This window comes from Diplotaxodon limnothrissa, linkage group LG7, assembly GCF_057381915.1.
Source record: "Diplotaxodon limnothrissa isolate DT_005_m linkage group LG7, D_limnothrissa_male_GT1.1, whole genome shotgun sequence".
NCBI lineage: Eukaryota > Metazoa > Chordata > Actinopteri > Cichliformes > Cichlidae > Diplotaxodon > Diplotaxodon limnothrissa.
Genome location: NC_140602.1, coordinates 58356817 through 58381254, shown reverse-complemented (window position 1 = coordinate 58381254; position 24438 = coordinate 58356817). Strand labels below are relative to the sequence as shown.

Below are 24438 nucleotides of genomic sequence, written 5' to 3'. Positions count from 1 at the left end.
ATTATTATTATTATAGAGACATTAGGGAAGGAGAAATTGTGATTTTGTTATTGAATAATATAAAAAGCACTTATTGTAAAATCCAGTGTTAAAAAAATACTTAATTTTAACAACTCCAAAATCAGCTAAAGCTATCAACAGAACATAAAGAAAAGTCTCCTATTTTCGAAAGCAGCAGTACTTTCATCTAACTCCATTTTGAACCATGTTATGGTTGCTGACCTCTAGTGGCTCTCCCTCTGTGAGAGTTTTTTTCTCCTTTTCCTATGTTACAGGTCTGCCAGTGAGCAAATCATCCAGGTTGTGCTGTGAGCTAGAGTGGTTTGGGCAGCAGGCTTTAGTGTGTGTGTGTGTGTGTGTGTGTGTGTGTGTGTGTGTGTGTGTGTGTGTGTGTGTGTGTGTGTGTGTGTGTGTGAGTGAGTGAGTGAGTGAGTGAGTGAGTGAGAGAGAGAACTTAAACTCTGTGTAACTTTGGCTTTGGCTTTTTCTTTTTCACTTTTCCTAAGTGTTTTAAAGAGGTAAGTGAGATAATAAACAATAAAAAGGCACACAGGTTTTATCTTGAGGATGGGTTACTGGTGAGGAAATGGGTCTCAAGACCTGCTTTACAGCAGGAAGGAGGTGATGAGGGTTGGGGGGTGGTACGCCAAATAGCCATTCCTAGGGGACAACCGGGGCGGCATATTGCAGCTTGCGCATGAACACCCGCGGTCAGGTCATTTAGGAATCACTTTAACCTATGACCGCGTTCTTCAGCACTTTTTCTGGCCAGGTCTGAAGAAAGACGTTGCCAAGTTCTGCAAAACATGCAAGGTTTGCCAAATTGTGGGTAAACCTAATCAGACGGTGCCACCTGTTCCTCTTAAACCCATCCCGGTAGTTGGGGAGCCTTTTGAGCGTGTTTTAGTGGACTGTGTGGGTCCTCTACCCAGAACAAAAGCGGGTAATCAGTTCCTCTTGACAATCATGTGTGCCACAACCCGTTTTTCTGAAGCCATACCACTTCGAAAAATCACCGCTCCCACCGTAGTTAAGGCTCTACTTAAATTATTTTCAACATTTGGTCTGCCCAGAGTTGTTCAAACCGACCAAGGTAGCAATTTTCAGTCAAAACTGTTCAAGCAGACTTTGCAATCACTTGGTATCAAACACATCCCTTCCAGCCCTTACCATCCCCAGTCATAAGGCGCACTAGAAAGATGGCACCAGACCATAAAGTTGATGATGCGAAAATATTGTCTGGAGACTGACAAGAACTGGGATGACGGACTGCCATTCCTACTGTTTGCAGCTCGTGAAGCAAACCAGGAGTCCCTTGGTTTCAGCCCTGCTGCAGTTTTTATCTGATGTGCAGCCGCAATCAAATGTGCTTGAGTTTGTCACGCAGTGTCGGGAATGTTTGTACCATGCTTGTGCAATAGCCAAGAAGTCTCTGTCAGCAGCCCAAGGGAAAATGAAGCAGCAGTATGACACGAAGGCAGTGCAGCGTTCTTTTAAACCTGGTGATCAGGTACTCATGTTGGTGCGCACCTCTGGTCCATCTCTGTCAGCCCAATTTGCAGGTCCATATGTGGTAGAGAGCAAAGTCAATGGCACAAACTACATTGTTCGCACTCCGGATAGAAGGCGCAAAACACGGCTCTGCCATATAAATATGCCGAAACTGTTTCACTCTAGGGAAGACGATAAAGAGGGCTCCATCTCACTCATTTCTGTGCCCATAAACCATGATGATGGTTTGGTAAAGGGCAGTGAAGGTCAGCAGAGTGGTAGGCTTGTGAACTCAGAGGTTCTTGATGCCTTAGACACGTACCTCTCCTATCTTCCCCATGACGAGAAAGATGACGTGAAAAACCTGATCCAAGCGCACCCTAGTCTGTTTGGGGATGTACCATCTAGAACCCCAGTGTTAAAGCACAACATTGACGTGGGTGATGCGTGCCCTATTAAGCAACACACATACTCAAGAGGGAGTTAATGAAAAAAGAGGTACAGTACCTGCTTGAAAATGGTTTGGCGATACCTAGCCATAGCTCTTGGAGCTCTTCATGTCTGCTGACACCAAAAACGAGGAGAAAGGTTCTCCTCGTTTTTGAAACGAGGAGAAAGGTTCTCCTCGTTTTTGTACTGATTTTAGGAGGGTAAATGCAGTCACAGTCCCTGACTCATACCCATTGCCTCGCATGGAAGACTGCATAGACAGCATTGGAGCCACCACCTACATAACAAAGCTAGATCTGTTACTGGCAGGTTCCTCTAACTAGCAGAGCCTCTGATATTTCAGCATTTGTTACTCCAGACCATTTCTTGCAGTACACAGTGATGGCGTTTGGTACGCGAAATGCACCAGCCACTTTCCAACGACTTATGAACTCTGTGTTAACGGACATTAACAATTGTAATGTGTATTTGGATGACATTGTGGTATATTCTTCTTGCTGGACTGATCATGTGAGTACTTTGAGGGATGTTTTTGCTCGTTTAACCCAGGCTTCCCTAACCCTGAACCTGGCAAAGTGTGAATTTGCCAAGGCGGTAGTGACATACCTCCGAAAACAAGTAGGACACGGCCAGGTGCGCCCTGTGAATGCAAAGGTGGAGGCCGTACTGAGCTACCCGGTGCCCACCACAAGACGGGAGCTCAGGCGCTTCTTGGGTCTAGTGGGCTACTACAATGTTTCTGCCGGAATTTTTCGACAGTAGTGGCTCCTCTGACTCATCTGTGCAGTCCAAAGGAACCCTTCGTATGGACTGCTGAGTGCCAACATGCATTTGACTGTGCCAAGTCTCTCCTTTGCAGTGCCCCTGTACTGGCTGCTCTGGACTTCAGCAAGGTCTTCGAGCTAGAAGTGGCACTGGGGCAGGACTGCTACAGGATGGAGTTGATGACATCAGTCACCCGGTTTCCTACTTCTCAGCTAAGTTCAAGCCTCATCAACTCAACTATTCCACCATTGAGAAGGAAACCCTGGCCATGTTGCTTGCTTTGCAGCATTTCAACGTGTACGTGGGGTCAACCACCACTCCTGTTATGGTTTATACTGACCATAACCCTCTGGTATTCCTAAAACACATGTACAATCACAACCAAAGATTGATGAGATGGGCGTTGCTTGCTCAGGAGTACAACATAGACATCCAACATCAGAGAGGTATGGACAATGTGGTGGCTGATGCACTGTCAACACTTCGTTTTTAAGTGGGGCGTAACAAACCACAAGATGATGTGGTGAGTCAATGCAACTTGCATCCACTTTTTCTTCACCAAACATGGAAGGGAGACAAAATACAGATACTAATGTGAAAGAATCGATGGGCATTCTTGAGAGCTTTACAAGGAAGCTAATGTGTAAGTTGTAATAACTGCAGTTCCTCTAGGTTGCACTTAAGGCTATAGTTTATGAGGCCCACATTGGCCCTATGTACTAAGAGTCTTAAACTGGACCTCTTCACTTTGTGTGTATGATTCAGGCAGCTTTTAGAGTATTTTAATCAAAAACTCCAAATTAGATTGGTAAGTTAGCTTTGTAATACAAATTTCAGAAAAACAAAATCTATATATGCAACTGACCTAATTTTAGCTCAGTTAGCTGTTTATTACTCTGTTATCTGAGGGATCTCAGATCCATCTACTTTTCTGCACATTTTCTGCAATTAATAGGTAGGGTTTTCATGACACTAAAATTTCAAACACTATACTAATAACCAGTAATATACTCAATACCATTTTCAAGATCACAGTAGATTTAAAAAAAAAAAAAAAAAAAAACATCACAAAATTAAAAGACAATTTTAAAAATAAAAAGTTAGAATATTACTGGTTCTCATTTTTGCAATCAGTTACAGCACTGTTTATCACCTGTAATTTTGGCACCATATTTTTATTCCTGATCAAAGTGTGCAATTGAGAATGCAGACCACCACTGTTTCTGTAGTTTCTGGTTAACTTTTCTCTTCATCAAATAAGGACTTTACGAGAAACACAGCACTTTTTAGATACAAATAGCAGAATCACCTTGTTAATTTACCACTGCCTGAAGGTGTTGAAAATATTAGTTAGATTTTGTTAAGGGTAAAACTACCTTTAATTAAAGGATCTATTACAGATTTCCTTACCTTTCATATTATAAAGAGTGTCTCTCAGCATTTTAAATATGGCTACATAAAGAGGATCACTGAAGGTTTTGTAGTAGAGATGAAGACCAGGATTCACCTGCAAAGAAAGCAACAGAAATTTACAAATAAAGCGTAACATGAAAAGTAAAGTGAAGAGAAATCTGAGTGGACTTGAGAGGCATACCACTTGAAGTTCTGCCAAGGTGTCATCCAGTGATTTTAAAAACGACTCAGAGACAATCTGTTGAACCTGTTCAAAAGAAGTAATACAATGTTCACCTTGCATGCATGTACAAAACCAAACTCTGAGTGTGGTTACTGCTGACCATGTGAAGGAGTTGTCTGAGCATATCTAGAGGGACGTGAAACTCTCCAGTGCTGCTTCCAGTGAAAAGAGGGGACACAGAGAAGCTGGAGCTTATGGTGGAGAAGTAGTAGTCAGGGTCCACTGCACTGCCATCGGGGAGGTAAGAACCTTAACATAGAGGGAAGAATAAATTATGTACCGTAAAAATGTCTATTCTGTTTGCGGTAAAAAACAAAACAACTTCTGAAAGCATGAAATACTGCACCCAAAAAGAGGTGTCAACCTGATCTGAAATTACCTTCAAAGTACTGTGCAGAGGGATCAGCGGGCGAGTTGGGTGTCAGACCTGCTCTCTCTGGACTGGCCTGAAAACAAAATCAGGATTTCATTTTTTTTTTTTTTTTTTTTAAATAAACACATGTTGTTAGTTTTGCCTTCTTGCCCGTTTCATTTTATTACCTGCTGTGACACACTGGACACAGAGGAGCCTTTGCGTTTCAGAGAGTCTCCCTGACAAACTGTGAGCAAGGAGCTTGGTAGGATTGAACGAAAGTCATTGAAGGACCGTCGCCGGACAGTATCGCTATCATCATTTGTGGACAGTAAGGGAACAACTGGTCGAGGAAACAGCTTGGATAGTAACGGCTCGTCAGTGTTGCTGTATCGGCCAAATGCTCTTGCAACACCAAGCAAGGTGGGCACAGTGTACCTACATAGGTATTCTGTACAAGAAAAAGAATAATACAAGAATACGTACAAGAATATTGTGGATGTTATTTAGCACTGGAATGATCTATAGCAGCACTTAACGGAAGAACGAGGTCTCTGTTGGTACCTTTGTCATGAGCTTCTGGATTTTTGCAGATATCTTGCAGGACCTGCATGATGTCCATAACTGCTTCCAGGATCTGATAACATAATCATTTAAATAATATTTATTAATATTTAAACCATTTTGATTTTTACTCTTCTGAAGCAACAAATAACTTCCAGGAATTGCCAGCACACATGTTAACCAATTGGGGAATATTTGTTTTCTTCCCTAGCGACCGGTGGTTGTCAAATGGTTGCTGACCAGGCTCTAGGCCTGTGTGAATGAGAGCTTAATGTATTTAAAAATCTGAGTACACATGAGATAAACAGCATCTATACCCATGTATATATAGAGTCATTACCACACACCTGCCCTCGTAAGGTTTCATCACATTGGGCGACATCTGACAACAATGTCACAAGACAAAAGCTGAAATTCTCTGCCACAGGAAGGGTATCTGCAACAAAAATAAAAAATGACTAAACAGCACCTCTAAAATGAAAAGAAATGACAGGATAAAGTACATGTAAGACTGTTACCCACCCCTTCCTTTGCGTTCCGAGCTTTCTTCAATCCACTGAACTTTAGGGAGTCCTTTAAGCAGCCCAAGAAGGTAGGGAACAATAGCATCTTTGTGCTGAAATACATGTATTCCAGAGTATAAGAAAATGAACATCCTTAAATTAATACAAGCACAAAAGTACGACAATGAGGAGAGGAAACGAGGTACGCTATTTACCTGCAGGTTTGACTCGACTAGAAAAATGCCAACTGCAATCACAGCATCTCTCCTTCTTTCATCTAGCTGGAAGATTCCTCTGAAGTCCACTGGACACATGCATTGTAGCTTCTGAACCTGTGGGAGGACAATGTGGGTGGATGAAGAGGAGTTGTAAACATTTCTCAACTTTAGGAAGCTATTAAATATAACAATATTTTAAATATAGAGAAATTTCTTGCCTACTGCCCATACGGAAAAGAAATAGTAAAAACTTATATGTGATTACTCATGAAAGTGGCCACTTTCATGAGTAAATCATATAAGGCTTACATGATTTACTCATGAAAGTGGCCACTTTGGCATTACTTTCATACATTGTTTTAGTAAGTATCCAAAACATACAAGATTCATTATATAATTTTTCAAGGGATCTTATATCTGTTTTCACACTTATATGCTTTTCATACAAGTTTCACACAAGACAGATACAAACTTTATAAGATTTATATATATCTTTTCCATATGGGTGGGTTTAAAACAGGCACTTTGTTGTCCCATTAATGTTAATGATTTTGACTATCTAAATGGGCCTCAGGATTTGAATCCAATTAAAAGTCCAGTTGAAAACCTGCCTGTGGCATTAATTAGCCCCATGATTGAGAGTTCAGTGAGGGATTAACCACCATTTAAACAGAGAGCAGGGCCACTACTTCCTGTTTGTTTTCCATGAGAGGAGAGAGAGGATATTTTAAATGATTAAAGCCCACAAAGGGGATGTTGTGGAGACTTCACATAAAACATTCCACTAAAAACTATTTGATTTCAAAGCCAAAGACCAAATCAATCATCCAGGTAAGATGACTGATTTGCTTATTAAGACTAAATAATATCTCAATAAGCTTGAGACAAAACACTAATAAATGAAAGAGAGGGAAATGAGTATTCAGCAGGTTATTACAAACTGCTGCTGTCTTTTTGGCTTAGACACCATTGAAATTTTTCATTAAATCTGACTTTTGAAAAATGTCAAAGAAAAGATAAGCAGAAATTAGATTAATAGGACATTTCCATTTTACAAACTGATTCTGAAATTAAACAAAAAAACCACAGGACATTCTAACATCCACTGAAAGTAACTCCGTAACTCAGACAACAAGCAAGAAGTATAATAATAATTTATTATTCATTAATATTTTTAATCTTCAGAAAGAGTTAAAAATCCCCACTCAAAGATGGCTTTTAAGTAGAGTCCCTCCTCTACAGACACGGTCTCCAATACCAGATGTAGTTCTTGGCTAAAATTCAGAACAATGACTAATAAATAAATTTTGTTTATCAGACAACCCCTTAAACATCCTACATCTCTAAAGATAATCAATACGATCACATACAGATTTATAGAGCAGGTTACTGCAGACAGAAAAACAGCAAAATAAAGTCCACAAACTGGCACACACTTCTTAAACAATAACACAATGGGCTGACGGGTCATTATATTACTGCAGCCACGGCTCTTTATCAAGGAGTGTACTTCCTGTTTAGCGTTTCCCCCTTCTGATTCTCAGTAAATGTATTTTCTAATCAGTTCAACCTCTGCATTCTTGTAGAATTTTACAATACACTCAGCTGCTTAATCTCTGAACACATATCCTAACGATTCAACTGAGTAACACTGGCTCATCCAGAAGAGAATTGGCTGTACAATTTAGGTTTCTCAACAACATTCAGTGTCACATTTTCAAGACTGATCCACTGTAATAAAACAATTTCAAATCAGTGTTTGTTAAAATCATGCCATTCAAACAAAACCACTTTTTGCTAGTTGGCATCTGCAGTAGGTTTTGGAACTAGATGGACTCGTGTGAAATTGACAACCTTAAGGTCATAATTTGTTCCCTCTTTGTGTACCTCTTGCCTTGTTCCTCTTAATTTGAGAAAACAGGGAAGTTGCCCCTCTTTCCTGTCATGAACAGATTAACCTGTTTGAGGACCTTGTTACCCATCAACTACACTAAAAATATCACCACAGATGACAGCTTTATCCTACTCCAAAAGGGGACTCAGAATCGAGCTAGTACTCCTATAGTGAAACTCCACCTTACCATATATTCTGCTACCTTCTGCCAGCAATATTAACGCTATATTTGTCAGCTAAAACTTCTGCATGTGACTATGGATTAAAATATTACTTCAGCCCTCATCACTGAAATGTTTGGGAACAGGATCAGAATTTATTGGTCTCACAGTTTCTTTCCCTGACATAAGACCTGGACACATTGAATACAAGCAGAAGTGAGAAAAACTGAATACACTTGTTGTGTGAGCCATGTTGGATTTGGTAACATTACACAACATTGGACAATGAACTTAAAGTATGCTGACACTGTATTAGAGCAACTGATATGCCCTAGGCATAGCCAAGTCAGAGTGTGTCTTGATTTTTTGTCAACCATTCATTATCACTGTAGTGTACAACAACAAGGAGGTAAATACTACATCATTCATCTAAATCATTCTGTCAAAGTCAAATGCTGGATACATATGCTTTTGTTAACTGACTGTAAGCAGTTAAAGAGTTTAATTTTTTTACACCCTCAGCCTCTGGACGACCACTTTGGGTGATAAGGTCATGATGGCACGATATAAAATACACTATTGGAGCTTATTGGAAAGACTAAAGATGTCATTCTAGGTACAGATGCTGAAAATATGCAATAAAACTCTTTCTGAAAGTGCAATTGAAAAAATAACTCATGACACGTCAACAGTTTTAAGCAGATATGAATACAACTGTCACTATAAATTTTGGCTTTCACAAAACTTTGAAAACCACAAGGCTAAAGCTATGACTACCAATTATGAACTTATTAACCTTTCCCATTAAATACGAGAAAACAAAAAACTGATAATGATTTGAGCTAAAGTACAATTTTGTCTTGGTCTTAGTTTACTTAATTATTTACAATATGCTTACTGTACTAAACACACACAGACACACACACTATACAACAGCAAAAAAGATGTTGCTGACCAACAGTGGCTAATATATAATTTATATCTTGATCTGTGTGTCTATTTTGAAGGTAAAGAGTTTAAAAGCAGTCATTTTTACATAACTATCGTTGTGTTTTCCTGCCACAAATAAATAAAAATACACGCTACACAAACAAACAAATACATAAATACATTTAAAAACAAATTCATTTTGAAGTCAGCCAAATAAACAGCTCATTGGAACAGCTCCAAAATATTTAGGTGACTGGACAAATCTTGATTACGTCATACATATTTTATTTCTTTATACATCGTATAAATTACAGATAAGTAACGCTTTTTAACATATTTTCATAACACTTGTATTTATCCCGCACCTCTCCTGACAACATTGACTACACATGTTGGTCCATTCAAAGAATGTTCGGACCACAATGATTAAAGATCTGGTGCCACCATATTTGGTAATGACCCTCAAACTAAAAGTTTAGAATACTGTGTAAATGTATAACTGTACATACAGCGGGTGTTCGACTGAATCAGGACACAAAAAGGGTTTGCTTTCCTGTGCCAACATGTACGGATGAAGAGTAAGGATCTAATTGTTCACATGAGGGGAAAAGTTGGGTTTTTTTAAAAGGAAAACTACAGGCTAAAAACAGCTAACGTTAGCCGACATTAGCAAGGTACCAGTGATGCTATGTGGCGCCCCTTAATCCTGAAATAACTCTATAATTTATATATTGACAAAACAGTCATGTTTAGAGTCTATTCTGATTCATAACACAGACCACACTGGTAGAAAAGCGGTCTGTGACGGGCCTTACTGTCAGAGACTATTTAGGCTATTAGCTGGTCACCGGTAGGTCGCTAGTCTAACTGAAGCGTTACCTTGTCTATAGGTGCCTGCCGGTGAGCTGCCAGCGACCTTGCCAAAGACAGGACGGTGTTGAAATAAAATCCTCTGCTTCCGCCTCCATTGAGAGACATGTTAACTACCCTTGGAAGAACTACAAACACACAAGCATCTTCTCTCAAGCGTCTCTCAACGAGTAGCTAGTGAATACCAATGACTGTCATTGGGCTGTACTGACAGCTACGGCAGGCGTAAGGTCCAAGAAGGGCAAATCGACAATATGCCAACAAATAATCCATCCATGGGTTCCGTAGGATTTTGGAGCTTATCTCAGCAGTCACAGGGCAAGTGGCCATAATGTATATAACAATATAACAGCATTTTATCACATTCTGTCAATGATAGCTAATGTCTGTTTGGTGACTGTTAGCAAAGAAGATAACATTTGTGCACAGAAAACCACAAATAACCACCAGTACTACACACAACAGTAAGTAATCACAAAAAATTTATATAGTACAACACAAATAGCACTATTATTATTATTAATCCTACACATTCAAAGAATACAATGCTTATTCTGACAAAAAGTTAGGAGAAATTTGGATGATGGCTTGAAAGAAAAAAGACCATACCAACAGTCTGATCCATGTTTATTTCTGAGCATTGATATTAGAATTAAGAAGATCGAAGGCACAATACCAGCTTTTAACTCCTGGTAGATTTTTCATAGAATATTCACCTGTTAACAAGAAAACTCCAGAAATATTTAAAAATCTGTGACAAAGTGTGATGCTCCTGTAGGGTCTGGTTAAACGGGAGGCTGAAAAAGGCAACATGTGGTAAACATTGTGTCTCCTCCACAAAGAGATAAGATAAGCAAACTAATTTAAAAGGCATTGCATGTAAACAACCAGACTCCGTGTCTAGAACTCCAGTTAATAGCATGGCATTATATTTTCAAGCAGCAGTTGGCACATTGGGTCATCAGTTGATTAAAAAAAAGAAAAGGCAACTAATATTACACAGTTAAGAATAAAAATAAACTGCAATTAAAAGTTAATGAGAAAGGAACGAGATGGAAGGCACTAATAACACCATTTCTCAATGAATGAAAAAAACAACAAAAAACTAACAGTTCGAAGGATAATAGAAGACATGAACTTATTAGACACTGACTGGAACAGAGTAGTATGTGTAAATTATTCTAGTCTTTAGTGACAACATTAAATAATCATTCTTATTCGCAAAACACCACAAAATTCATTATACAGCACGTAGGCACTTTTAGTGACATTAGTAAGTTAACTGATTTAAAACATCTCTGCAACTTAATAGTGAACCCTCTTTACCCACAAACACTTTCTTTATGGAAATGTGCATTTCTAAATAATGTGAACATGTGTATTATCATTTAAAGAAATGCTGCATCTTCCACAACTGGTTACTCTGTAATCTTAGCAAAAAATAATTTTCTGGCACAACTTCACCTGCTTCCAAGGTGCATGGAGAGGATAAAAGAAATCACAAAGCAGATTACTCTGTAATCTTGACTTCGGCCATGCAGTTCTTAATGTACCTGCAGCTTTTGGAGCATTTCACATCCTCAGAATGGTTTCTAACCTCTCTGACAACTTGCATATAAAAGGGGTTTAAATTTTTGATTCAATAAATTTGAGTCAACTCCCCATAATTTTTTAACCTATAGTTTATATATTACATTAGGTAAGTAACTGGTTTGTCTTTGATTCAGTACGTACAAACTTTAGTTCCTTGTTTGTGTTGAGAGCACTCTCAGTTCTCTGATTGAGCAGGGTGAAAAAATGTTCTGTGGAATTAAAAAAAAAAAAGAGCATCTGTAAGCAGTGATTCTGCTAGATAATAGTTCCAACTACTGTTTGCTGGGCTATAAATAAATCAAGAACATACCAATCCCTTTCTTTCTTTCTTTCTGAAAAATCACCTGGAGGTAGATATTTGAACCTAGAAACAGGATTTAAGGAGATTGGCCTGTCATGACAGTCCTGCTTATTTAGCACAACTTGATTTTAGTCCGTCTTCCAAACCAAGTTCAGGAGTTTCACAACTTCCTCGTAGATAATGAAGACTATTGCGACATCCATACACACCCGACCCAGCCGAGGCACAGTACCTTTGTAGAACCTAATGAAGTAACAGACAGTGAATGTTACATTAGGCAACCATGATATCAGAGTTTCACAATACTACAGGGTCAATAAAAAATAATTTTAAAAAGTTAGTGGCAATAACTCTGCAAGCCAAATTTAGTCATTTCTGACCAAAAATATCTATATGAAGCCGTAGATCATAGGTGACAGAGCCTATAAGTATAAATTCAGCTTAACTAAAGTTTTAAATATTTAAATGTATAATATGTTGCTACTCTGCAGTAAATTATTTTTATTTTTGTGCTTTGTATATTCATTTATTCATTCCCTAGTTTTTGTTATATTTATGAAATTACAGAACTGTAATGAAGTAATGGCAATGTAAGGCACTTGCAATTATACAGTGCTTTTCTAGTCCTACTAACCACTCAAAGCACGTCAGACTATAAGTCACATTTAACCATACAACAGTTTATTCAATATACTTTGCACACTTCATCTACCTCACACCCAATGTCCAGCCACAAGTTGACCTAACATGGGCGCTGTTAAACTGTGGGAGGAAGCCAGAGCTATATTTTTATTATTATTATTATAGTTGTTTTGTTTTTTTTGTTTTTTTTTTTTTTACACCTGATGATGTGACCCTAAATGAATTAGTCTCTCCTGGGGATCTTTTGCTTGTTAGACAAATGTGTAAACTGCTACATTATTGAGCCACTACGGGGAAGGCCGGAGTACAGAGGAGAAACCCCCGCAGGCACAACAGAGTGAACATGCAGACTCGACCCAGAAAGAGCCCAACCAGTGTTTGAACCGGTCCCGTGACGTTACAGTGCTAACAACTCCACTACTGTGCTGCTGACTACTTTTTTAAAGAACAGTTATGAAGTGGAGGATAAAATATCAATTAGCAGCTGTAGACCTAGTCTGAAACAGAGCACCTATAAAGCTATACAGACGAGCCATACAAAGTTTCCCTGTGAGTCAAACTAAAGCAACTTTGACATTAACGATAACACAACACCTTGAAAAAAATGGTCAAAATGAAGATAAACAGATGAGTTTTCAGTTTGTGTTCCTCTGGTTATCCAAATCTTACATCATTTTGATTCTGAATTGTCTGCAGATGTGTTCTGAGTTTAAATACACCTTTGTTTTTATCATTCCTACAATGAACAGGCTTAATCTCAGTCTATAGTATAAAGTGGGTTAATGGATAGATGGATAAGTCACCACACACATAGGATTCCCTTCCTGAAACATCCTCCAAAGGATGTATGTGTCCTACCAGGCTTGAACCAGGTATGTTAGGCAGATGTGTAAACCACTACACTATGCAGTCACTAACTAAATTACATGATGTTCTCACCAATATAAATGTGGTAACTGACAGTTTAACAGTTCAAACAAGGCCAGATCCAACAGTGAGAATAAATAGATATATATTTAAAACCTTTAAATCATTTTTCCCCAGATACTATATCAACCAGGCACATGAACTTACGCCAGTGGTCCCTCATGCTTCAGGATCTTGACCGCACAGTCTACTGTGCTTTTGTACTTGTGCGCTTCAAGGCCCTGTTGGAAAATATGCATATATACATGTTAGTTGGAAAGCTAAGGGATAAACTAGGAAAACTGGAAATATGTTAAGGTACTAACCTGCATTCTGGTCTTAATGACATCCAGGGGAGTGTTTCCGAAGACACTGGCAGCCCCGGCAATAGCTCCAAACAGTCCAGTTATCAAAGGGTTAATGGCTTTGTTGGGGTCATCACCTAGGCGTCAGAAAAAAAAAAAAAAGAAACAAAAAGAGTTTTTTGTTTTTTTTTTTACTGCATTTTTATTTGCATCAAGTGGTTGCAAATGTATTGACTCCCTTACCTTTGTACCAGTTTCTTAGTGAAGTCATGACATAGAAGCGGATGGCCTGGTTTGAGCCTTGTTTTAGGACAGTGGCTGTTAACCCTTGATAAGTCCCCTTTAGTCCTAAAAGTGCAACAGTAAAATAATCACTTTTTCATGACAACCTTCATTACAGCTTTCATATTTATCACCTAAAATGAATTCATGAACTTCTCAGAAGTCATAAGGAGGATAATTATCTAAATAACACATGTGTATAAATGGTAGGAACAACAGGTGGCAGTATAATGCAACTGAAGCCCTTCTTACCTTGGGATCTAATAATCTCCCTCACCCCATGGAAAAATCCCCTGTACTTTGGATTTGCTGATGTCTGATCATGGATGAATTTGACCTGCAAGGACAAAGCTGAACTGTTAAATGACTGCAGTATCCCATAACTTTAATTTTCCAATTGTGTTCGCACCAGGGATATTAGTTTTGTGTTTTTATTGTGTTTATATTTTCTATTTTGATGCCTGAAGTTTTTAACCGTATAAAAGGTTTATGTTTGATTCCGTTTTAGTTTATTAGTTTCCATTTTAGTATATGAATTAGATGTTAGATTGACTAGAAGTGCTATAATACAACAATACATGCACATCTTACTTCACCCTGACTCATTCTTACTGTATTTCGTTGTGCTGTACTTCAGATCAATATAAATGAGAACCATGAAAAAAAATAATTGTGTCATTCCAAAGATTTAACATATAACCTATAAAATCAAATTTATTGCATTTTATGTTTACTCTCTGGGGAGATGATTCAGTGTGAAAGCTTTCATTCTACCTGTTAATGCTTTCAGTGGAATCTTAACCAGAGGAAAATGATCCAATTTAGAGTTCAGCTGTGGGTTCGACAGCCTGTTTACTGAAAATTTAATACATGTAGCAAGTTATGGTACGAAATGGAAAATGCACCTATAATTAACATTACCATTATGCACCACTGTCAGTTTTGTCGATGTTCTTTGTGAATGCATCACTCTGATCCCTTGGTCAAGTGTATTTATTCCTAATAGAGCTAATTAAGGGAGCACTGAAGCACTTTTTCTCAGCATTTAGAGAAATCAGCTAGCCTTTCTTGTGGCTGCCACACAGGTATTTCTGGGTCATTTCACTTAGTTTGGAACCTGTCTAAAGAAACTTTATCAAGGTTAGGCTGACAAATGTACCTACCCAGGCAAAGGCTAAAACTAACAACATTTCCTCTATATTGTTATTTTATGTTACTGTAATACCATGCCAAGATTCATATACCACACAAGTAAGTTTACTTACTCCACTAAAAGCTACATTTGGCTCCTTCCTTATTCACAAGGGACTGCACCAATGGGTTGTTCCATTTATTTGATTTGATTTGATAGAAACACCAGATATCCTTCCTGATGTAAGCCCAGAGAGATTTGTATCTCCACCACACGTAATAAAAAATATTTGAATTGAAACACACAACATGATGTGTTCAACTTATTTTTTTACCTTAATTGTTTCCATAGGACAGACTACAACCACAGCCTCTGCCACTCCAGCTCCAAGGCCACAGAAAAATCCTTGCTTGCTGTCTAGTTTGCCACTCTCATCACGCATCTTATTACCGAGGAACTCAAACATCCCAAATCTGTAGAAGTGAGAGAATTTTTTTAAACAAACTCAGAGATACATTTCATCTCACTTAGAAGCCATTAATAGTAACAACTTTTGGGCTTTCCTATTGTGAATTGCACTAACTAATGAATTAACATTTGGCCTTTCTTACTACAACCATGGCCTGTACTAGGAAACTCCTGAAGAAGCTTGAGGAGAATATAGATTAGGTCTGGATGAGAAAAAATCCTGGCAAATCATCAATTATTATTCACAAGTGACAATCAAAACTAAGAACAAATAAAAAAATAAGCAATTACCTTTATTTACTCATATGGCTATAAATTTTAAATCAACTGATCAAATATTCAGTTAATCATAAAGCAAATACAAATCAATGACAAATCTTTTGATAATATCGTGTGATAGCTACAGTTTGCTTCAAAATTAGAAACATTTTTATTTTGAGTTTTGATGGCATGATGTTATTCCTACACTGTAAAACAAAGTGAAAAACCCTGAAAAAAATCCTGAAGTTAAGTTGGAAAAAAGTTGCTGTAAAGTTAATAGATGACTGTGCACATTCCAAAACGTGTTTAGTGTGCTCATTTGCTTTTTGTTTGTGGCGCTGCAGTACCTGACAGCTGCTTTAGGTATAGAGCCATAGACCAGCGAGCTTAGACCTCTATAAAGACCCCTCACACCATGACCTTTCACTGTCTGCTTCACACAGTCAACTGCAGAGGGAAGGAAACAGGATAAATGACAAGAGAAAAAGCAAAAGGAAGCAGCTTTTAAAAAGAAATTTACTTTGATCCACTGGTATCAAAGATCAGTTGTGCATATGCACAGTTATTTTAAAAAAAAAACAAAAAAAAAACAAAACAAAAAAACCTCTAATAAACTGTTAACAGATAAGACTGAATTTGATGGAAACAACAAACAGTCCTTTGTACCGAGGTTTGTACTGTGTACTCAGTTTCAGTACGCAAGCACGATTTGTGCCAAAGTTCATGAGCAAAGATCAATTTACTACACAAACACTATTTGCTAATGTCTGCGCACTCACAATGCTTGTTATTCCAGGTGTGTAAGTCAGGAGAGCTGTGCAAACAGCCCAAAAGATTGCGACAACTTCAAATCAACATAAATGATTAAACAATTAATGATTAACACCCAGTACAGCTGATCCTTAACCGTTTCAAGTAGCCATTAAACAAATACGTTTTTACATCATTGGAAATTCTGTATTGAGCCGAGTCGCGGTATCTTCATGCAAACAACTTTAAATGTGTTTATTACAGTGTTGGTGTTATTTGCTTGTTCTGGTTTTTCATTTTCAAACGCATTTTCTGTATTGTCTACTGTATGTCTCGAGCAATAATTTAAAGATGATGTTTTGTTGTGTTTTTTCTCACCCATCTGAGCCATTATAAGGCCCAGTCCAGAATGCCCATTATCATTGTTTTGTCAATGAGTTGAACTTTTATCTATTATTATGCCATGTTTAACATCCTTTTCAGCTATTTAGATCAGCATGTGCAGCTTTGATTCTCCCCCAGATCCAACAGGAGTCAACTGCCATAAGTACAAAGCCTGATTACTAAGGGATCAACTGTCTTGTGAAACTGGCAGAGCAAAGTTCAAAGGACAGAAATGGTAACTTGGCCCACCTCCTCCACGTTGTCTGCTTGTAAGGGTCGCCCACAGTCATTCAGATCTAGATTAGCCACCTAACGTCAATACCTGCGTATACATAGGTCCTTACCTGACCTGAGAATTGCAATTTTGTATTTTAATAAGTAAAGAAATCCTGAAAGTATTATTCATTCAGATTTTTTCCTTCAACAGTATCTATGATTTCTGTTTAAATAATTAATCTTTGAGATAGATTGAGAGATTCAGAAAGATTTCTATGGTAGTTAGATAAGAAGACTGATACCAGTTTTATCTCTGTGAAGTTACAGATACTCTGCTAAACTGATATCCATGTTACCGATGCTCTGAAGCCACTATAACAACACATAAGTTCTATTAAAAATGTTAACTCTACATCAGCACTGTACTTTATGTAATATAAAGTACTGAAGCATCATAAGTAGGGGTGCAACGACACTCGTATTGATAACCGTTCGATACAGTGCTTTCGGTTCGGTACGCATATGTATCGAACAATACAAAATTTTTAATTTATTTTATCAACTTTTCTTCTGACGATGCTGTCTGTGTTGAGCGCTCAGTGGATCTGCGCTCGACAGTGCAGCCTAGGCGGAGTAGTCGAACGCAGATTCACTGAGCGCAGGGGAAGCTAGCGAGACAGAAGCTCTCCTTGCAACATGGCAAATTGAACCTCCCCCACCCTCATTCAGATCTGGCGTTTGGAACTATTTTGGTTTTCATGTGACGTATGACCCTGAAGGTAAGCGCGTCATGGACTAAAGTAAAACAGTATGTTGGATGTGCCACGCAATGCTCAATTACATGGGTGGGAACTAGTGTGTTAGCGCAGTTAGCTCGTTAACGTGTTGGCCGTCTAGCCCCACACACGGGGCGATCGGCGGTAGCTCGTTAACGGAGATTTGCAGTGTTGTGGCGTTAACATAATTTCAACGAGATTAATGCTGACAGCACTAGTGGGAACACAACGAATATGACTGCACATTTACTCCGACAGCATCCTAGTGCAAAGACAAGTGGAAGCAGACAAAAACAACAAGCACGCATGCTACAAACTTTACCCGAGTCATTTAGACAGCCGTTAGCACATGATTCTCCTTATGGGGACCTGATATGTTTAATATGCTGCTGAGAATATAGCCCAGAAGAAGCGTATAGTATAGCTTTTATTTTGGAAAGAGCCATTTCTCTGTAATAAACTCTCTTTTCCAAAGATGAGTGATTCCTCAATCAGATATTTTTATTTTTTTATTACTTTTTTGTTTCAGCAACATTAAATTTAAAAACTGTACTTTTGAGTTAAAATTAATATTTATAATTTTAATAAATGACAAATTAAAAAGGCATGAACATTTTTTTTGTATCGAAAAAATATCGAACTGTGACACCAAAGAATCAAACCGAACCGAACCGTGAATTTTGTGTATCGTTGCACCCCTAATTATAAGGTATGTTAAATGTGTTTTTTGTTTTTTTTTAATTGTGATATCATCAAAAGTGCTAGAACTAAATAAAAAAAAAGAAAAAGACAACATTAAACAAGGACTCACCAATGCCTTTGTATTTAGGAGGATTGGCCTTTTCATCTAGCTGCAGTTGTGTTTTAACATATTCTGTTGGGAAGGTGATGCAGATCTCTATGCCTCCTGCAATCCCACCTAAAGAACGGGCAAGGAGGAGGGGGGAAAAAGAAAATGCTGGTTTCAAAAGAGTCAAAACGAGCCATTTAAAAGACTAAAAGATTTATTTTTGCAGCTCACACAAAATAAAATGCAATAAATTTAAAAAACAAAATCAATTAAATAAAATACACACAAGATGCAAGCCATGTGACCATTTAAAATAAGCTCAAAGGAATACAGATAAAAACCTTGGTGTGGTTAGGTGTGAAGGATATCTGATACGGCTTGTAGAATAAAAGCAAGTGTGAAAAGAAAAGTCGCTTTTCAAAAATGTTAGTGAGGTGCACATTAGCATTCACCACATCTACACTGCACTGTTTCACGGATGCCTGCTATACAGTTATTCATGTACAAGTGCAGACTAGCTCCACCTTAAAAGCCTGGTTGCTACAGATCTGCAGTTGAACAGCTAACAAGCATCCTGCAGCTGATTGGCTCAGCTGTTTTTTCAGTTGTTTTCTGACTACAGATACTCCCCTTGGCCCATCTCCAACTCAAGGGGGTGTGTACTCTCCATACACATTAATGTGCAGCAGGATGGATTCAGCAAGGTGACAGCGGACCAGTTCCTCGACTACCCAGAAGGGACAAGTTTAAATTACAAGTAGTAAACTGTCAAAGCATTAAGAACTGTAAAAAGTGGGGTAAAAAGGGGAAAAGCTAGACAAAATATAGGTTGTTTTGGCCAGTGTGCTTCTGGGTTCAATGTGTTGAGAGTATCTGGCAATAATGGGGAAAACTAAGAACTCAGTGGATGAAAATAAAGGCTTTAATGTGCTTTTTCACTCATGTTTACTTTTGGATTCATTCACAAGTTCAGTTCTGTGTTGTTGTGTAACATGCATTCTTTCAAACAAATGTCATGCAGAAAAATCCAACACAACAATGATTCTAGCTCACACGCAAACAAGCAAGTGGGGCTGTTTGTGAAAAAAAAAACAAAAACCCTTAATTACAGTCTGACTAACCACTGTCTTCACAACAACATCAAACATGGTAGCATTTTGGCTACCAGCCCATTACATAAACGGTGCCATTTATGACACACCCAGGCATAATTCTGTCTAAATAGAAAAAAACAAAACAAAACAAAACAAAACAGTCTGCATCAAGACGCAGCTGAGTAGTACCTGCAGCTCGTTCCCCATATTGAAGCTGGAAAAAGATACAGAACTGGTTTATTAAGTCCAGCATGTACAGACATGCCGAGCAGGAATTCTGAAACTACTTTTTCCTTTTTAAAATTACTTGCAACAATAACAAAAATTATTTCTATAAAGAGAAGGCACGTGGTTCCTTAGGAAACATTAGAACAGCAATATTTAGTAGTATCTTTTGGAAATGTTACAGTAGGAAGGAATGTAAAACAGACCCAAGATATTACTGGTGTAAAAGGTTATTAACATGACCTGTACTTTTTCAGGAAAAAAAAAAAAAAAAAATCATACATAAGTATTTAATTTACATTTACTTTTTTTTTTTTTTTTACTTCATACTAGCAGGATAAGAGCGCATATTGTGCCAGTAAGCTTATGAGGTAATAGCAACATATAGTAATTCTAATATCTTTGAACAAGCCAGGCTAATTGCTTCATCTTAATGCTGTGTTAACCAGTGAGTGACATAAAAGTGGCCATGTACATCTTTTACATAGTCTGTGACATCACATGGTGTGTGGATAATCTCCCATTCACACTTGCCAAACACTATCCAAGTGAATAAGAACTTCAACTTTCACATGAAAGCTATATGAAAGCTGTATGTTTGGAAAAATGCAGTGAGTCAAACTGTCAAACTACACCTTAAAAAAAAAAAAGAAAAGAAAAAAAAGTAGAAGATGGCATTTCAGTGCCAACAGAAAAATGGGATTTCTTGGCAAAAATGCCTCAACAATAGCTCCATCTATGTACATCACATATATACTGGGTTATTAATAGTGTGTTTTACAGTACTTTTGATACAGCCAGATTATTCCCATTATACACAAAGTTGGATATATAAAGTCCTCTTCTAGTGTGCTTCTAGTCAACAAGTGGTCATTTCTGCCAGGATTCAATGAGAGAGAGCAGGAGAACCATATTTGTGGCTGGCATGTTGGAGAATGCATGCAAAGGGTGAGAGAGCAATGTGCTTTGTCACTGTGGCTCATTATAGGGAACATGGAGAGCTGGGCCTTTGAGGACACCATACACAGCCAGCACATCAGCAGAAAACACCCACTGAACTGCTGACTGTGACACAGAGAAAAATCACACGGACATGTGCGGCTTTATCTTTGAACTTTTATAACAAGTTTCACAAAAATGGATTAAAGCTGGACCTAAAAGCAAAGTTCAACAGAAAGCTCCACTTGACATTTATAATCTAGGACCAAGCTTAATTGATATCTGGCATACAACCAGATCCTAATGTTAAAAAATAAGCTTAGTAAAACTGGAGCATGTGTGTGCATGCTAACAATGTTGCAATGTTGACTGTCCTCTAGTTAGTACACACTGAGCTGTGCAAAATATGTGTATGTCACTGACTGACCCGTGAAACCTGCAGGACACCAGAGTTCATTTCACTCAGTACAGACTGGAATGATATTGATATGGTAACGGTAAAGACAGTTATTGATGGTATCGTAAAACCATTAAAATATATATTCAACTTGTCGTTTCAAAAAGGAGTTTTTCCACAAAAAATGAAAGTTGCTAAAGTTATTCCCATTTACAAAACCGGTGAAAGACATAATTTTACAAACTATAGACCAGTGTCAATACTCTCCCAGTTCTCTAAGATACTGGAAAAACTCTTCATAAAAAGATTTGACAGTTTTGTGGAAAAATATGAATTAATGGCAGATAGTCAGTATGGGTTCAGAAACAACAGATCAACAGCTTTGGCACTGATAGATTTAATGGAAAAGATAACGGAATGTATGGATAATAAGAGGTATGCGCTCGGAGTTTTCTTAGATCTAAAGAAGGCGTTTGATACTGTTAATCATGAAATTCTATTAAAAAAACTGGAAAAGTACGGGTTTAGGGGAGTGGTTTTGGAATGGTTAAAAAGCTATGTAGGGAATAGGCAACAATATGTACAAATAAATGAATATAAATCTAATTTGATGGATATAGCTTGTGGAGTACCTCAAGGTTCAGTACTGGGTCCAAAAATGTTTATTATGTACTTAAATGATATCTGCAGAGTATCGGAGATTTTAAAGTTTGTAATATTTGCAGATGACACAAATATACTGTGTGCAGGTGGGGAATTGCCACAGGTTTTGGAAATGATCACACAGGAATTAATGATATTAAAGAAGTGGTTTGATATAAATAAATTATCATTGAATCTCGATAAAACCAAATTTATGTTGTTTGGAAACCAAAAGAAAAACATCGAAGTAGAAATATGTGTTGACAATGTATATTTAGAAAGAGTAAATGAAATAAAATTTCTTGGGGTGATCATTGACCACAAGCTCTGTTGGAAGCCACACATTACTTATGTTCGGGGGAAATTGGCACGGGGCATTGCCGTCCTGGGAAAAGCAAAGCATATGTTGGATCAGAAAGCACTGCACATTTTATACTGTGCTTTACTACTGCCATATATGAGCTACTGTGTAGAGGTCTGGGGAAACACATACAAAAGTAACACACAAACAATAACTATAATACAGAAAAGGGCCATTAGATTAATAAATAATGTAGGGTACAGGGACCATACAAATGCACTCTTTGTCAAAATGCAAGCTATTAAATTCCAAGACTTGGTGAAGCTTAAAACAGCGCAAATAATGTATAAAGTCAGAAATAAATTGCTTCCCAAAGAAATCTGTAAATTGTTCATAGAAAGAGAAGGTGGGTATAACTTAAGAGGGAAATGGAATTTAAAAATACAAAGTGCTAGAACAACTTTAAGAACTATGTCAATCTCAATTGCAGGAGTTAAATTATGGAACAGTCTAACAGAAGAAATAAAAGACAGTCAAAACATAAAACAGTTTAAAGTAAAATATAAAAACCTAATTTTAAATAAGTATAAGAATGAAGAAAACGGGGTTAACCCAGGACGGTAATGTTGCTGGTAATGGTGTTGCGGTTCTTTTTTGGTTGTTTTTTTGTTTTTTGTTTTGTTTTGTTTTGTTGTTTTTCCATAACTTGTGTATCTGCAAATATACACATTCTGTATTTTTCATATGAAAGAAACTATACTGTGGTGGGGCTTGCTAATTTCTTGTTTTTGATTTATGTATGTTATGTTTTGTTTTACTTCATATGTTTCATATGTTGTTTGTTTAATTTAAGACAAAAAAAAATTAAATGAATGAGAGGTAAAACTTGAGGGGGTAGGGACAAATAAGTAAATACTTCAGCCTACTCCTTTTCAAACAAATAATGGAATGATATTTTGTAATGATTGTGAAGGCACATGTTTGAAATGTTTGAAATAAAAATGAACTGAACTGAACTGAACTGAACTGAACTGAGCTGTCTGAATGCTAGAGTCTACAAGTCCCAGATCATACCAGCTCCTCTGGCCCCAAGCTGAGGAGCAGGGTTTGTCACAGCAGGTGCTCTGTGCAGGCAGGTAAGTGTTTTGTACCACAGCAGACTCACATGGACCTTCTGTTCATGTCTTAGAGGCCATAATTATTCCTCTGTTTAGAAATACTTTAAATTTTGTTCTTACCACATCAGAGTTTGCTTGCTGTAATTATTGCTCCTATTCAGACTGAATCCTGGTTTAATGTTGAACTCTGACATTATTTTTTAAAACACTTGAAAACTTCAGATATGTTTATCTACCCGCTATTTCCTGATTATGGTGTTCACAGATAAGCCTGCTGCAGTCGACTATAAAGGGTGGACTGCTAACTTCTCAAAATAACCATGCTGTACTTGTACAACAGTATAATACTTAGCAAAATAGTAAGACGTGTGCAAAACCCCCTTTCCTGGATCCTGGGTCATAAAGAGGCAGACTTATTTTAAGTTTATCATTTACCAAATTGCTAAATGTTTTGGCTGAACAGACCAAATCTACCAAATGTCAGGTTTTCTACAACAAAAAGAGAAACAAGCAAACACTTTAGCCTGAAAAGATAAAAAGAAGATAATAATAGTGATAACACAGAGGCTGAGCAGCAGATGTTTGCCGGAGACACTAGGAAGTGATTACTGCTATGCTCTGATCCCACCTGCAATTAAAGGCTCACTGTTGAAACTTCGAAACAAGTTGCAGGGCGGCCTCTGCTCAGTCCCACATCAACTTTCTTACCTGCTAAAATGGCCTTGCCGGGATGGGTAAGTTTGGCTTTCCCCGCGGGAGCTGCAGCAGCCAAACACTGGGGTCTGTGAAACGGGCTGACAAATGTGTTTTGTCCAGACATGACTGCGGTACCCCGGCCTAACTTTCTTTTTGAAGTCAATCCGGACCTCCTCTATCGCCGCAAACTCAGCCAGCTGTGAGTCCTGGTGCAGTCTGGGTGTTCAGTGCAGCGGCGGCGGAAAAATAAAAAGGCGAGCAGGCGGTGCTGAACATTGGACTTTTGATGCTGGCTAAGAGTGCATGTCTGTGTACTTTTGACAGGGAACTTCCCTCCGTGCCATACAGAGGTTGGCAGCATCGACTCAGTATTTATTCAGGGCGAG

General features: G+C 37.9%; 2 protein-coding genes across 4 annotated transcripts in view; both read right to left on the bottom strand.

Moving 5' to 3' along the window:
• pi4kaa (phosphatidylinositol 4-kinase, catalytic, alpha a) overlaps positions 1–10170 on the bottom strand; it is a 41388-nt gene extending 31218 nt beyond the window's left edge. For both annotated transcript variants that reach the window (XM_085360040.1, XM_085360041.1), the window contains exons 1-10: positions 9844–10170; positions 5977–6093; positions 5781–5874; positions 5606–5694; positions 5259–5331; positions 4883–5145; positions 4722–4788; positions 4443–4591; positions 4301–4366; positions 4117–4213 (exon numbers count right to left, since the gene is read on the bottom strand). In XM_085360040.1, coding sequence (XP_085216166.1) covers positions 4117–4213; positions 4301–4366; positions 4443–4591; positions 4722–4788; positions 4883–5145; positions 5259–5331; positions 5606–5694; positions 5781–5874; positions 5977–6093; positions 9844–9942 — 1114 coding nt within the window. In that variant the 5' untranslated portion in view covers positions 9943–10170. The remainder of the gene's footprint in view (positions 1–4116; positions 4214–4300; positions 4367–4442; positions 4592–4721; positions 4789–4882; positions 5146–5258; positions 5332–5605; positions 5695–5780; positions 5875–5976; positions 6094–9843) is intronic.
• A 180-nt stretch (positions 10171–10350) lies between these two features.
• slc25a1b (slc25a1 solute carrier family 25 member 1b) lies at positions 10351–24400 on the bottom strand. 2 transcript variants are annotated; one of them, XR_014906422.1, is made up of 10 exons: positions 24065–24400; positions 18662–18769; positions 16072–16171; positions 15330–15468; positions 14116–14200; positions 13825–13929; positions 13603–13718; positions 13445–13518; positions 11738–11971; positions 10351–11636 (listed from the first exon to the last, which is right to left on the bottom strand). XR_014906422.1 is itself a non-coding variant. In XM_085360038.1 (9 exons), the coding sequence occupies exons 1-9, from the start codon at positions 24174–24176 to the stop codon at positions 11857–11859; spliced, it is 954 nt and encodes a 317-aa protein (XP_085216164.1). In that variant the 5' UTR covers positions 24177–24400; the 3' UTR covers positions 10351–11856. The 2 variants fall into 2 exon arrangements, 1 of the variants encoding a protein (XP_085216164.1); XM_085360038.1 differs by having other exon boundaries at positions 10351–11971.
• Between the last annotated feature and the right edge of the window lie 38 nt (positions 24401–24438).

Bases quoted from the DNA above. Each gene is read 5' to 3' on its own strand.
- slc25a1b (XM_085360038.1), bottom strand. From the start codon at position 24,176: ATGTCTGGACAAAACACATTTGTCAGCCCGTTTCACAGACCCCAGTGT. The intron at 18,770-24,064 runs GTAAGAAAGTTG...CCCGTTCTTTAG, and splicing joins CGGCAAGGCCATTTTAGCAG to GTGGGATTGCAGGAGGCATA. The intron at 13,519-13,602 runs GTTAGTACCTTA...ATTTTCCAACAG, and splicing joins TCATTAAGACCAGAATGCAG to GGCCTTGAAGCGCACAAGTA.